The sequence below is a fragment of the Lepus europaeus genome, chromosome 6, assembly GCF_033115175.1.
Source record: "Lepus europaeus isolate LE1 chromosome 6, mLepTim1.pri, whole genome shotgun sequence".
In the NCBI taxonomy this organism is placed as follows: Eukaryota; Metazoa; Chordata; class Mammalia; order Lagomorpha; family Leporidae; genus Lepus; species Lepus europaeus.
The window spans coordinates 13,550,693-13,564,092 of NC_084832.1; the positions used below are offsets into that span (position 1 = coordinate 13,550,693).

The 13,400-nt window shown below is 48.0% G+C and overlaps 3 protein-coding genes across 6 annotated transcripts in view; 2 read left to right on the forward strand and 1 right to left on the reverse strand.

The window, feature by feature from the left end:
- The window catches only part of UBAC2 (UBA domain containing 2), a 273,943-nt gene extending 268,537 nt beyond the window's left edge, over nucleotides 1-5,406 (reverse strand). Inside the window, exons 1-2 of one of the 2 annotated variants that reach the window (XM_062193990.1) lie at nucleotides 5,341-5,406; nucleotides 2,554-2,713 (exon numbers count right to left, since the gene is read on the reverse strand). The gene's annotated coding sequence lies outside the window, so the exon portion shown is untranslated. Of the gene's footprint in view, nucleotides 1-2,553; nucleotides 2,714-5,313 lie in introns of both variants that reach the window. The other variant, XM_062193989.1, reaches the window with a different exon arrangement.
- Nucleotides 5,007-5,666, forward strand: LOC133762036 (basic proline-rich protein-like). The gene has a single exon (XM_062195154.1). The coding sequence runs from the start codon at nucleotides 5,007-5,009 to the stop codon at nucleotides 5,664-5,666; it is 660 nt and encodes a 219-aa protein (XP_062051138.1).
- A 151-nt stretch (nucleotides 5,667-5,817) lies between these two features.
- DOCK9 (dedicator of cytokinesis 9) overlaps nucleotides 5,818-13,400 on the forward strand; it is a 325,663-nt gene continuing 318,080 nt past the window's right edge. For all 3 annotated transcript variants that reach the window (XM_062193991.1, XM_062193993.1, XM_062193997.1), the window contains exon 1: nucleotides 5,818-5,946. In XM_062193991.1, the coding sequence (XP_062049975.1) occupies nucleotides 5,818-5,946 (129 nt within the window). The remainder of the gene's footprint in view (nucleotides 5,947-13,400) is intronic.

Here is a 13,400-nt window from a genome sequence, read left to right on the forward strand (position 1 = left end):
ACCGCCCAGACAGCTGGATTGGAAGTAGAAGTGGGACTGTTAACTATGCACGCCCATACAGAGTGTGGGTCTCCCAAGTGGTGGTGTAACCGCTGTGCCAAATGTTGGCTCCTATCCATTTTAAAATTGAGTTGTCTTTATTGTTGAGGTGTAAGAGTTCCTTATTCAGTCTAGATACTAGACCCTTAGCAGATAACAATTTGCAAATATTTTCTCTTATTCTGTAGGTGATTTTTTTCATTTTCTTAATAGTTTTTTTTGAACTTTTAAAATTTTAATGAAATTTATGATTGTGTAGCATTTTTTAGAAATAATTTATTTGAAAGGCAGGGTTACAGAGAGAGATCTTCCATCTGCTGGTTCATTCCCCAAATGGCTGCAAATGGCCAGAGCTGGGTCAATCCCAAGTCAGGAGCCAGGAGCTTCTTCTGGGTTTCCCACATGGGTGTAGGGACCTAGGAACTTGGGTCATCTCCTACTGCTTTCCCAGGCCCATTAGCTGGGAGCTGGATTGGAAGAACAGCCAGGATTCAAACCGGTGCCAATACAGGATGCTAGTGTTGTGGGTGGCAGCTTTACTTACTACACCAGAGTGTTGGCCCCAGAACTTTTTAAGTCTAAATGAATCACAATCTGCCTATTTTCTTTGTTTTTTTCAGCTTTTGGGGTCATATCTAGGAAACTATTGCCGAATTTGAGGTCATAAAGATGTATGCCTGTTTCCAAGTAACTCATAGCTTTAGTTTGTATATTTGGGTCATTGATCCATTTTAGATCTTAGTTTCTTTCTTTCAATCGTGCTTTGCAGTTTTCCATGTACTAGTCTTGAATTTATTTTCTTAAGTTTAGTCCTAAACATTTTCTTCTTTTTGATGCTATTATAAATAGACCTGTTTCCCTAATTTCATTTTGGAATTGTTCTTTGCTAATATATAAAAACAGATTTTTGTATATCGATCTCACATTTTATAATATTGTCGCACTTGTTTGTTAATTCCAATAGGTTTTTTTAATGGATACCTTAGACTTTCCCATATATAAGACCATGTCATGTCTTTGTGAGAAGTTTTACAGGATAAATTCAGTCACTATTTTCTACTTCTCCCTGATACCATTTCAGTAGTTTGCATTTTGTCTTCATCATGGAAGTACAGTTTCCCTTAGCCTAAAATTCTCAGTTGGCAGATGTCTCATGGAAACACATTAGTATCATCCCACTGTTTTCTAGCTGTCATCGTTATTTTTGGTTGTCATTTATCTTTGCAAGTGGTCTGTCTTTTCATTCTGGTTGCTTCTCTTTGTCTTATTTTGTAGCATTACTATAATGTGTCTAAGTTTGCATTGCTTTTTATTTCTTTCATCTTACAATTTTATGTTGGACTTCCTTCATTCCTCCTCCATTTCTTTTAACATTTTCTTCCTATCTTCCATCTGATTCTCTTGCTGCATCCTAGAGAGTTGCAAACTGGGTTCTGCATAAGCGGAAGCATGTGTGAAAGTTGGAGGTGATGCTTACTAGGGATCAAGACCAATGAAGAGAGAGGGAAGATCCAGGTGTGGACAGAGGCAAAAGATGCCAACCTAGTAAGAGTTTTGGAATCAGTATGAACGATCAGTCTTTTCCCGCAGCAGCGTGCAGTGCTGAGTCTTGCTGCTCCTACTTCATTCATTCCCCTAATTTTAGCTTCCCTGGAAAGCATGTGCTCCCCAGGAAGGCGCTTTCTGCAGCTGAGATGGACTTTGACAGAGGTGGCAGCTGAGGCTGTCTTCTCATAAACTCTCAATTATTAAGTACAAAGGCAGTGGATATTTATTTATTTATTAATTTTATTTATTTGAAAGGCAGAGTTACAGAGAGAGAGAGAGAGAGAGAGAGAGAGAGGGAGAGGGAGAGATAGAGATCTTCCATCCATTGGTTCACTCCCAAAGTGACCATAGCAACCAGGGCTGGGCCAGGCTGAAGCCAGGAGCCAGGAGCTTCATCCAAGTCTCCCACAGGCACAGAAGCTGGGCCATCTTCTGTTGCCTTCCCAAGCACATTAGCAGGCAGCTAGATAGGAAGCGGAGCAGCCAGGACTTGATTTGGTGCGCATATGGGGTGCTGGTATTGTAGGCAGTGGCTTATTCCATTATGCCACAATGCTAGCTGGCCTCAATTACTTTTGTTTTTTAATTCAACCAATGCAAAGATAAAATAGTGACATTTCTCTGTATGCTACAATCTTTAGGAGTAACTACTCTTTAGAGGTTACTAGTAATTTTTGCTAAAAACAGATATGCTCTTTCAAGATAGATCTGGAAAATATTTTAAACTAATTATGTGTCATTAAGGCACAAATCCTTTAGTAAAATTAACAAGAAAACAATGTAGTTAGACTTTAACATTAAAACATAGATAATGTTTCAAGTATAAATATTTGAACCTTTACACTCAATTACGTGCAAAGATTCAAAACTGGCGGCAATTACATTTTGTTACTACTACCTACTAGGTCATTCTCAACAGAGTAACATGGTTTTGCTATAGTTTTAGAAGACCAAAGATGGATTTACCTTTTGCTACACTTTCAGCATCATCCATGTGATTTACCTTGATGCCAGCCCCATCCCAGGTGGGCCCTTGCCTGGGTCGATGCTCCTCCTGGAAATGTGTGAGTTTCTCTCTCCAGGTAAGAGTTGATGCCCAAAGCACTTGCACCATTCTGGACCCATTCTGGGGAAATAAAAAAAAAAAAGGCATTTGTTAAGTGTATTGGTTGTTTAGGGATGCTGTAAGAAAAGTACCACAAACTGTGTGACTTAGAACCATAAGAGTTTTTTCTCTCAGGCTTCTGGAGGCCAGAAGCATGAAATCAGTGTTGGCAGGGCCACACCCCCTGAAGTCTTTAGAAGATCTTTCCTTTCCTCTTCCAGCTTCTAGTCATTCCTGGAAATCCTTGGCGTTCCTGGGTTTGTAGATACATCACCCCAGTCTGTTGTCACGTGGTGTTCTCCCTGTGTTTCTATCTCCAGTTCTTTTAAGGACACGATTTATAGTGGATGGGCCCACCTAATTCAGTATGGTCTTATTTTAACTTGATTGCATCTGCAAAGACCTATTTCCAAATAAAGCGACATTCACAGATGCTGGGGTTAAGATTTCAATATGTCATTTTATTGAGGGCTGGGAAGAGGCTTTGAACCCAAAAGAGAAGAGACCAAGTTTCTGCTCAAGTTTAAACATGAGGACTATCCCATATGTTACCACACTTCACTTCTTCACCAGGAAGAAGAGGCTGTGCTCCAGGGTGCTTGGTAACTCTGTCTTCCAGTTCTGTGGTTCCCTCTCTGCCTGTCTGCACTTGCACTTGATTAGACATTGTTGATGACTACTCTTAGCACATTAGGCCTTGTCGCCTGCTTCCTGTGTGAAAAAGTGTCAGTTCTAGAACACAGCGAATCAGAAAGCAAGTATAGAATTTAGGAGTGAATGGATGAAATCTGTGCATGTGAGGAACCTGCAAAATGTTTGTAGAAAAATGTGCATTTTTTTAACATGTACAGCTTTCAAAAGTTGTCTCACAGAAATTGTGTTTCAATTTTTCATGAACTTTTTAAAGTAGTCGTGTGTGTGTGTGTGTTATTCAATCCCATAGCTCTTTTTTTTTTTGGACAGAGTTAGAGAGAAAGGTCTTCCTTTTTCCATTGGTTCACCCCCCAAATGGCCGCTGTGGCTGGCGCGTAGTGCCAATCCGAAGCCAGGAGCCAGGTGCTTCCTCCTGGTTTCCCATGCAGGTGCAGGGCCTGGGAGTGCAGTGGAGGATGGCCCATAGCTCTTTTAAAAAAGGGGAAGGAAAGAATAAAGAAAGCAAAAGCCCACAATGTAGGATGCATTTGTTGTTTTTAATTAAAAAAAAAAAAAAGTATACTCTTTCTGCCCTCTGTGGAAGCAGATATTGTTAGAGAGCCAAGGAAACACAGCTGAGGAAAAACTGTGTTGTCTTGGACTTCTTAGGCAGTCAGAAGTCCAAATACCTTCATTTATGACTCCCAGGTTAGTATATAATAGTTCTGAACAGAACAGAGCTGTCTTCGCCGTGTGGCTCAGAGGCCAATGTGCGCTGAGCATGGTGCCCCAGCACAGCAGCAGGGAAAAGCTGGCCCGCCCCTGCTGCACTCCCCACCTGCTCTTCGCCTGACCCAGGTCTACTTCAGCCCGGGAATGTCCAGGTCATCCTCTCACAGAAGAGGAAATGGGTTAGTGGCTAATTGCTTTTATGATCACACATTCCTTGTTTTGTTTATCGTCCAACCCCTCAGGCTAGTCAGTGCTACATCCTGTGATCCCTACTCACTAGGGAAACAATCCAACCCAGCAAGCACTTATTGAGTGCTGACTGCATGCCTCACCTCCAGCCTATGTGCCACACCTGCCCATTAAGTCCAGAACAGTGCTGTTTCGCTTTCTACACGAGACTGCCATTCTCCCTATCACTTTAAGATTACGTGTTAAGCCAGTGTTGGGCTTTCCAGCGTGGGGGGACACAGCGGGCTGGCTCCTCCACCGCGGTGACAGCGGCTAGGGGGCCTCAGGGTACCTGGGCCAGAGCGGGCTCCCTTGAGGACCCCGTTTTCCAGGCCAGCGGGGTCAGCGGAAGCCGACCTGGCAGGTAAGGCGCTGCCCATCCACAGGCAATGGGCGTGGCCCCAGCAACCTGGCCAATCAGCAGAGTCGTCCCTAACACGGGCTCTCCGCCCCAGGATCCCGCCCAAATCCGCACCACGGAGCATGCGCCGCGCGCGCCCTCCCCGCGGCCCTGTCAGGCTTAGGCTGCGCCGGGTTTCCTCGGAAAAATAAAGATTTAAAAAAAAAAAAAGAAAGAAAAAAAAGAAAAGGGGGAAAGGGCGTTAAGGGCTCTGGGGCCGCTGGAAAGGCGGCGATAGGACAAGTCCCTCATGGGACCTGACTGGGTCAGCCGGGGCACCCGGGGTTCCCGGGCACCGCCGAGGGGCGGCACTCGGGCCGTATGGAGCCCCTGGCCGGCTCTCGTCCTCAGGCTCCAGAGCCTCCAAAGTTTTGTCCACGTCCACGGCGACGCCGGGGTCCCCGCCGGCAGCCCGCGCCCCCGGGTTTGGGCCGAAGAACGCCGCCGCGGGCACGTGCGGCGCTGCACGCGGATCCCGGCAGGGGCGCCCCGGCCAGGTCCGCCCGGCTGCGCTTCCCGAGGGGCCGTTTCCGGAGCCCTCCCTGCCGACGGAGGCCCCGGGGCGCACGGGACCGCCGAGCCCCGGCCCTGCCAGCCGCCGCGGGCCGGGGGCCGCACCCCTGCTCACCCTCCAGTCGGCGTGCGCGGCCCGCACCTGCTCCGCGGGGATCCCGCGCTGCGAGCCGGCCGCGCCGACCTGCCCGGCCCGCGGTCCCCGCGCGCCGGCCCCGCCCCCCGCGCGCCGGCTCCGCCCCCGCGCGCCGGGCCCGCCCCCGTCCGCCGGGCCCGCCCCCGCCCCGCCCCGCGCCGCGCCGGACACCCCGCCCCGAGGAGGCGGCCCGGCCCCGGCGGCCGCGTAGGGAGGCTGGTGGCATGGGGCAGCCGCCGTTGCCGCCGCACGCACGGTCGTCCCCGGCGAGCCCAGGCGCTGCTCGGAGCGCGGGGGGCCGCGCACGCGGAGGGGGGCGCCTCGGGGCGTGACGCGGGGCAGAGGGCGCGGCCCGGGCTGCGGCGGGCGGCGTCGGCGCCGGGAGCGGCGAGCGGAGCGGGCCGGGCGCCCGGGGCGCACCTGGCGGCGGCGCGGCCCGGCCGGACCCGGGGAACAGCGGGCGGCGGCGGCGGCGGCGGGAGGATGTCGCAGCCGCCGCTGCTCCCCGCCTCGGCGGAGACTCGGAAGTTCACCCGGGCGCTGAGTAAGCCGGGCACGGCGGCGGAGCTGCGGCAGAGCGTGTCGGAGGTGGTTCGCGGCTCGGTGCTGCTGGTGAGTGCGGGACGGCCGGGGGACGCAGACCGGGCGGGGGACGCAGGTAGCCCGGGCGGGCCCGGTCGGCGGGGCTGAGGCGGAGCAGCCCACCGCGCTGAGTCCGGGGGATTAGGAGGGGTGGAGAGGAGCGGGGTGGGAGCTGAGCTGGGGAGAGAGGAAGTCCTGGAGGGATCGCAGCTCCCAGACCCCTCTCCTGTCCGGGGATGCTCTCCCCGTTCTCCTTGGGACATTGCCCTGTCGCCCCGCCTCCCGCCCCCAGTTTACCTGCCTTCCGCCAGGTGGGACTGGACTTCTCCTCGCACACCCTCCGCACTCTTTCCATTAGCTCTGCTCCCTTTCCGTCTGCCCTAGAGGGGTTGCGCACCTGTGGCCTGCTGCGGGACAGGGGCGTGCAGGTGGGGGCTTCCGAGTGAGGTGGCCCTGCGGACCGGTGGGTGGACCGCGCCTCAGAAGGGAAGGGGTTCAGCATCCTGTCCTCCGCCCCGGCCCCCATGTCTTTACCCTGAGGTCTGACCGCCTCTTGGGAAGGTTTTGGGGGGCCGGATAGAGGAACCTTTGGTGATTTCGCCTTTGGCGCAAGTTACTATGATGAGGTTCGGGGATTTGAAGCGAGCGAAGCGAGCAGCTAAGAGGAATCTGGTCGTGGCAGATCGTCCTTGGAGAATAGGCCTCTGGGTGTGAGGAAGATGAAGTTTTACATCAAGTTTTCCACGGCCAGGGCCGCTTCTGCTATATTTGGAAACGCAGCACACTGGGATGGCTAGGATGGTGAGGGAGAGGGAGCGAGCTCCGCAGGGCGGCTGGAAACTTTGAGCAGCTCCTTGCATTGTCAGGCTTTTGTATTTCTTGAAAGGGGCTTGTCTGGGGGGAGAGGTGTGTGTGTGTGTGTGGTGTGTGTGTGTGTGTGTGTGACTTGTAGTGTTGGGTTGAACAGCGCAACAAGTTGGGCCTTGGAGGTGATTCTCTGGGTTCTGTGGCGCCTTGTGTGTGGGATTGTTAGGTCCCAGTGCCTGGGCCCTTAGCACAGGGGCTGAACTGTCCTTTTGGTGGCCGACTGATGCTCTTCCTGGTCAGAGGCAGGATTGCATGAGTGATGTTTGTGGAGACTGGGGAGGAAGCTTCGCTGATTTCCACATCCATTTTGCTCTGTTTGAGTTTTCTCTTATTTGCCAGCTCTGCCAACTCCAGATTCCTTAAACTCGGATTTGGTCTGTAATAAGCAGGGGATTCATTGGTGGTAAGGAGTGGAGCAGTCGTTGGGAATAGTCCAGAACCTGGCCACCCTCTTCCATGACCCAAGCTAGCTTGTGTTGCTTTGGCCTAACCTCAACTTCCTGCATCTTCCTGACGTCGGCCAGTGTAAGTGTGTTAAGGATAAAGCCCGCAACCTTTGTGGTGTCCTCTCTGTTCTCATGTGGAACACGGTTCTTTTAACGGGCCTGCTGTGCTCATCGGGGATTTGAAGCAAAAGTAGAGTAAATAAAACACATTTCTGTGTCATGATTTCCACAGTGCTGACAGACCCTGACTAAAGAGGAGGCACTAGTTTAATCAGCCATTTGGGTGGAGCACAGCAGTGCCATCACAGGCACAATGCTGCTAATTACTGGCGTGCAGCAGGTTTTGCATATCTGCCCTTCCTGTCGGATGGCATACTGATAGTGACCTAGTGGCACTCATTCCTGGGTATGACATGCTTCTACTGTGTGGCCCTACAATGCTTTCGTGCCACCTCTGTTTTCTCTGGACACCTTGAAGCACGAACAGCCATGCCTGGCTGGTGTCTCAACTCTTAGTCTTGTGTGTCTGTGGTCACTTGTCTGATGAAACCTGTGATGACGCAATTATAAAATGCAGGAACACAGGTAGGTTACCCGACTGAATGGGAGATGGGAAATAAATTGCATAGGCTTTGTATTGCAGAAGGAGGAATCCAGGAGAGTTTATAGACACTAAAAATGACCTGTCAGATTCTTCTTTTCGCCTCCTGGCAGATAGCCTGCCATTGCTGGCTTGCTCTTGCCGCTCCATTGCCGGCCAGGAAGCCACGGCAGGTGCACTTGCCACAGTTCTGTTGTATGAGGATCTAAGAAGGTAACCCTGCTCCTCTCAGGAGACAGAGCAGCAACTGAGCTGGGGTTCAGGATCGCATGATCTGTGATCTGTGTTGGATGGAAATATTACCCTGCTGTGTCTTTGATAACTTGGGTCAGTGTTAATACAATATCTACAGCATAGTAAATGCTCAGTAAATATTCTTAATTAGCTGACTAATAAAGCAGTTCTGAAGATGACCTGAAAAAGTAATTAATGTGTGGGTTTAACTAGCTCTTCCCATGCTTCAAGTGTTATTGTGTGGAAAATCATGAGATCAGAAACAACAGAATTAAATAGTTCAGTGTGTAATAAAGATTGCCATTAAAAAGCAAACTTTAAAATGTAAAAATGACATGTGCTTATAAAGTTTTCATTGTTCAGTAGCCACACGTTTTGTGGTCTCAGGTTTTGAGCTTTTATTGGTGATTTTGTGTTACTTTGAAAGACTTGAAAATAAACATACAAAAATATAGAGAGAATATTATAATGAATCCTCATATTCCATTGTCCAGATTCAGCAGTTATCAAAATTTGGCTAAACTTGTTTCTTTTTCCCATTTTTCTAGAGGTTGTGAGTCCCAGACCTTGTATTATTTAAACCTTGTATACCTAGTATGTATTATTAAAAAAGTGGAATTTTTAAAAGCAATTATTTGAAATTCAGTGTCACAGAGAGAGAAGGAGAGACAGAGATCTTCCATCTGCTCGTTCACTCCCCAGATAGCCACAATGGGGAACACTGGGCCAAGCTGAAGCCAGGAGCTATGGGTCTCCCATGTGGGTGGCAGGGGCCCATACACTTATGCCATCTTCCACTGCTTTTCCTAGACCAGTTGCAGGGAGTTGGATTTGAAGTGGAGCAGCAGGGATGTGAACTGGTGCCCTCAGGGGATGCTGATGTCACAGGTGGCAGCTTTAGCTGCTACATCACATTGCCGGCCCCATGATAATAAAATTAGCAATAACTTATTGATGTGGTTCACATTTTCCAAATTATTTTAAAAAATCTTTGATAGTCATTTCCTTCTAGTCAGAATTGTAAAAAGTTTTGCAGTTTTTCAAATGAGCCTTAGAACTACTTGATAATGAGAGCTCTCTGTTGTGTTCTGGATTTTAATCTTGGAAGTTTAGTAGTTTAGAAAAGTAGTTGTAATCTCAGCTCTACCGCGTACTAGCTGTTCAGTTTTTTTTTTTTTTTTTTGACAGGCAGAGTGGATAGTGAGAGAGAGAGACAGAGAGAAAGGTCTTCCTTTGCCGTTGGTTCACCCTCCAATGGCCGCTGCGGCCGGCACATCGTGCTGGTCAGAAGCCAGGAGCCAGGTTCTTTTCCTGGCCTTCCATGCGGGTGCAGGGCCCAAGGACTTGGGCCATCCTCCACTGCCTTCCCGGGCCATAGCAGAGAGCTGGCCTGGAAGAGGGGCAACCGGGACAGAATCCGGCACCCCAACCGGGACTAGAACCCGGTGTGCCGGCACCGCAAGGTGGAGGATTAGCCTGTTAAGACACGGCGCCGGCCACTGTTCAGTTTTATGTATGTAATCTGATCTTGTTGGGCCTCAGTGTTCTCATCTGTAGAGTGGAGATAATAATCGGCCTTACCTTACAGAATCGTTGGGAGGACTGAATGAGCAATTGGACAGTGCTTGGCCAGTTACTTAAGTTCCCTTGGGCAGTTGCCTAGTTCCCTGAACTTCAAGGTTCCTGCTGTTTAAAATAGGGGGCTGCACTAGATTGTTTCCAGACCTCCTTACCCCACGAACGGGCTTTGATGCTGCGCTACTTTCATGAGCAGTAGAGGTACTACTAGGGATATTCCTAACTGTAGGAAAAATAATCTGTGATTTTTGATGATGAAAGAAGACCCTCACAATTTCAGAATTAGCATTCTGTGACTTAGAATAGTCAGGAGGGCAGCCTGTTCAAAATGTATGCAGACTTAGAAGAAAAAGCTAGAAGTAATTCCCTGAGCACAGTTGAATTGTGCTTGCTTTTGGAGCTCCTGAAGGAATTTTACTTTGGATCTAAGGGATCTATTAAAGTCAGAATCGGAATGACCCAGATCTAAGAGAACATACCACCCAGCGCCTAAAAATACCCTTTCTCTGAAAGATTACTGTAAATATGGTGACACTTCCTTTGCGTGGCTTTATCGGATATCTTGCACTTGGGTATTAATATACAAGTCATCTGGCTGCCTGGCTTCCTTACTGATCTTATCTTGGTATGTTCAGCTTCACACTCTCCTTCGATGTCAAGCCCTTGCCAATGACATTGTTCCACACCCCTTTGAGATCAAGCAATATGAAGTGACATGACACCAAGGCAGGTCATCGCTGAATTTTCCTTTGTGTTACTGGAGGAGGTTGGACAGAAGGCAGGGGATGATAATACCCCAGAGTGGTGCTGCAGGCCTCCCTCACCCACCCTATTCAGTCAACTCAGGATTCCAATGTTATCTGGAGTAATGTGAGACCCAGTGGTGGTGGTGTTTGAAATCCTCAGGTAAGGTCAAACATCACTTTGGCTGTGTTTTAAATCAGATATGTTAGTAAGCTGACAACTGAACTGGCTTGAGCTTTACCTCGCTGCCTGTCTCCACCCTCTGGTGGAGTCCTAACAAACAGAAATGTACCAGAATACAGGAAGCAGGGTGGAGGCTCATCTCCAACTAGATAATCAACAACAGGTTCAATTTCTTTGTGTTCTAGTCCATTTGACTCTTAGGAGACACGAGGACATTAGTAATGCCTTGAATTTGAACAGGGAGGGAAGGAATTGTGAAATCTTTGTCCACATTTACAATCTTTGTCCACATTTACGGTGGATGAACTGCTCTGAGTTAGAATTCTCTTCTGGGTACAGAGAATGTGATGTTGTGTCATCAAGCCCTTGCTTCTGAAGGGTTTATGAGCTAAGGAAGGTCAGCTGTCTAAAAAAATGGGTAATAGTATAAAGGGGCACCATTGAGAAAGTCCAGTGTGCAGTTCAGAAGAGAGAGGAAGGTGAGGTCGCAGAGAACTGGTGTCCTTGGGAAAGGGTTGTGACACATTGAGTGGACCTGGTAGGTGCAGAGATAAGGGAGACTTTTTTCTTTTTAATTATAAAAGAATAAGGAATTGAGTGAATGTTTAGAGCGCCCAGGTAGGTCAAGAAGGAGCAGTATATCTTAGGGAAGGAAGTGAACATTTTAGAAGGAAAGGAGAGAACTTTTGAGAAATACAGTTGCCAAATTTTGCAGTTTCAATGATTGAGAATACATCATAAAATTTATTTTTCTCCTTGCCTTTTTTTTTTTTTTTAAAGATTTGTTTATTCATTTGAAAGGCAAAGTTACAGAGAGGCAGAGGCAGACAGAGAAAGAGAGGTCTTCCATCCGCTGGTTCACACCCCAAATGGCCGCAGTGACAGGGCTGATCCGAAGCCAGGAGTCTGGAGCTTCTTCTGGGTCTCCCATATGGGTGCAAGGGCCCAAGCATTTGGGCCATCTTCCACTGCTTTCCAAGGCCATAGCAGAGAGATAGATTGGAAGTGGAGAAGCTGGGACTTGAACCGGCGCCCATATGGGATGCCAGTGCTGCACCGGCCCCTTCCCTTGACTTTTTGAAACATATTTTAGGAAAAAGGCTCAAGACAGTGCATGAACATATGCTGTATGTGTAAGTGTAATTCTGGGAATAAACGATGTGACTGTTGTGTCATGAGGACCAGGAATGGGAAGAAGGGTCTGTGATGTCGAAGGAGAAACCCAGAAACAGTCTTGCATGTGTAAGCATGTAGGGCACCGTGTGAGCAGCAGTCAGATCTCATGGGTGTACCATTCAAAAAGATCATATTGATGGGTGTTGAGAAAGATCATATTGGAGCTTCACTTTATATCACATACTGAAATAAATTCTAATCAAATATTAGAGTTAAATATAGAATAAGTAAAAGAAACAGCATAAAACATGGACGAATAATCATATAAGAGTGGAGAGGGATTTTTAAACATGAAAGTACTGGAAGAAACCAGTTTGGCCTGGGATTCGGATGTGAGCCTTGGGTTAACTGACTAGCTGAGGACTTTGAGCAATTTACTTGACTTAAGCCTCAGTTTGTTCATCTGAGAATTGGCATTATTATACATTATTATCTTAGATAATTCTTTTCAAAATAGAGATTAAATAGGAAGATGTGTGTAAAACACTCAGTAGTAGGTATTTAACAGATGTGTAGTATTATGTGAGTAGAGGAAAGGTTTCTTCATTAATGTAGCAGGAGTTAGTCTTTACTTAGCGCCTGTGATGTCCTGGATGTGTTTGAGGTTGTGCACATGTGAGGTTAAGCCACCTGAAGGTCACGGCTGTGTGTGCAGGGCTGCCCTTGAACCTGGCTGCTGTGACTGCATACCCAGCAGCTCCTCCTGTTCACTCTGTCTACTGCCTCCTCTTGTGAACATGAACCCCCTATTCTGAATATCACAAGTACCTTGCAGTTAAAGGTTAAGCAATGAGTTTAGAAAAAAAAAATTGCCTCTAGCTATTTATCTATAATTATACCTCAATTATAGTATTTAAAAAAATCTGTAAGAGTTCTTAGGAATCAATCTGAGGCCAGCGCCGTGGCTCACTTGGCTAATCCTCCGTCTGTGGCGCTGGCACTCCAGGTTCTAGTCCCGGTTAGGGCTCTGGATTCTGTCCCGGTTGCCCCTCTTCCAGGCCAGCTCTCTGCTGTGGCCCGGGAGTGCAGTGGAGGATGGCCCAAGTGCTTGGGCCCTGCACCCCATGGGAGACCAGGAGAAGCACCTGGCTCCTGGCTTAGGATCGGTGCAGCATGCCATGGTGGCCATTTGGAGGGTGAACCAATGGAAGGAAGACCTTTCTCTCTGTCTCTCACTGTCTAACTCTGCCTGTCCAAAAAAAAAAAAAAAAAAAAAAGAAAGAAAGAAAAGAAAAGAAATCAATCTGAAAAAGAACAACACTGCAGTAGAAAAGTAGGAGAGGGTGTTAATAGGCAGATTGTTAAAGAAATGTATAATAGCCAATAAAGAGCAGGGGAAACAAAAAACACTCAGCCTTCCTAATAATTAAAGAAACATTATTAAAACAGGATGGCATTTTTGCTAGACAGATTTGCAAATATCGAAAAGGTACTTGCAAGGATGGGGTGAAGCAGGAATTTTGTTTGCAGGGCCACACTCCAGGGGCCCATCTCTGTGGCGTTTTATGGGAACTGTGTCACTTGGCATTTTGGAACATGATGGATGGGATAAGCTTTTTGTAGTTGGGCCATACATAACAGAAACTTTAACTTGCTCTCATTTCATGGCTGGCTGCTTAAAGTTATAGGCCTTTTGGACCTGAAATGTGCATAAA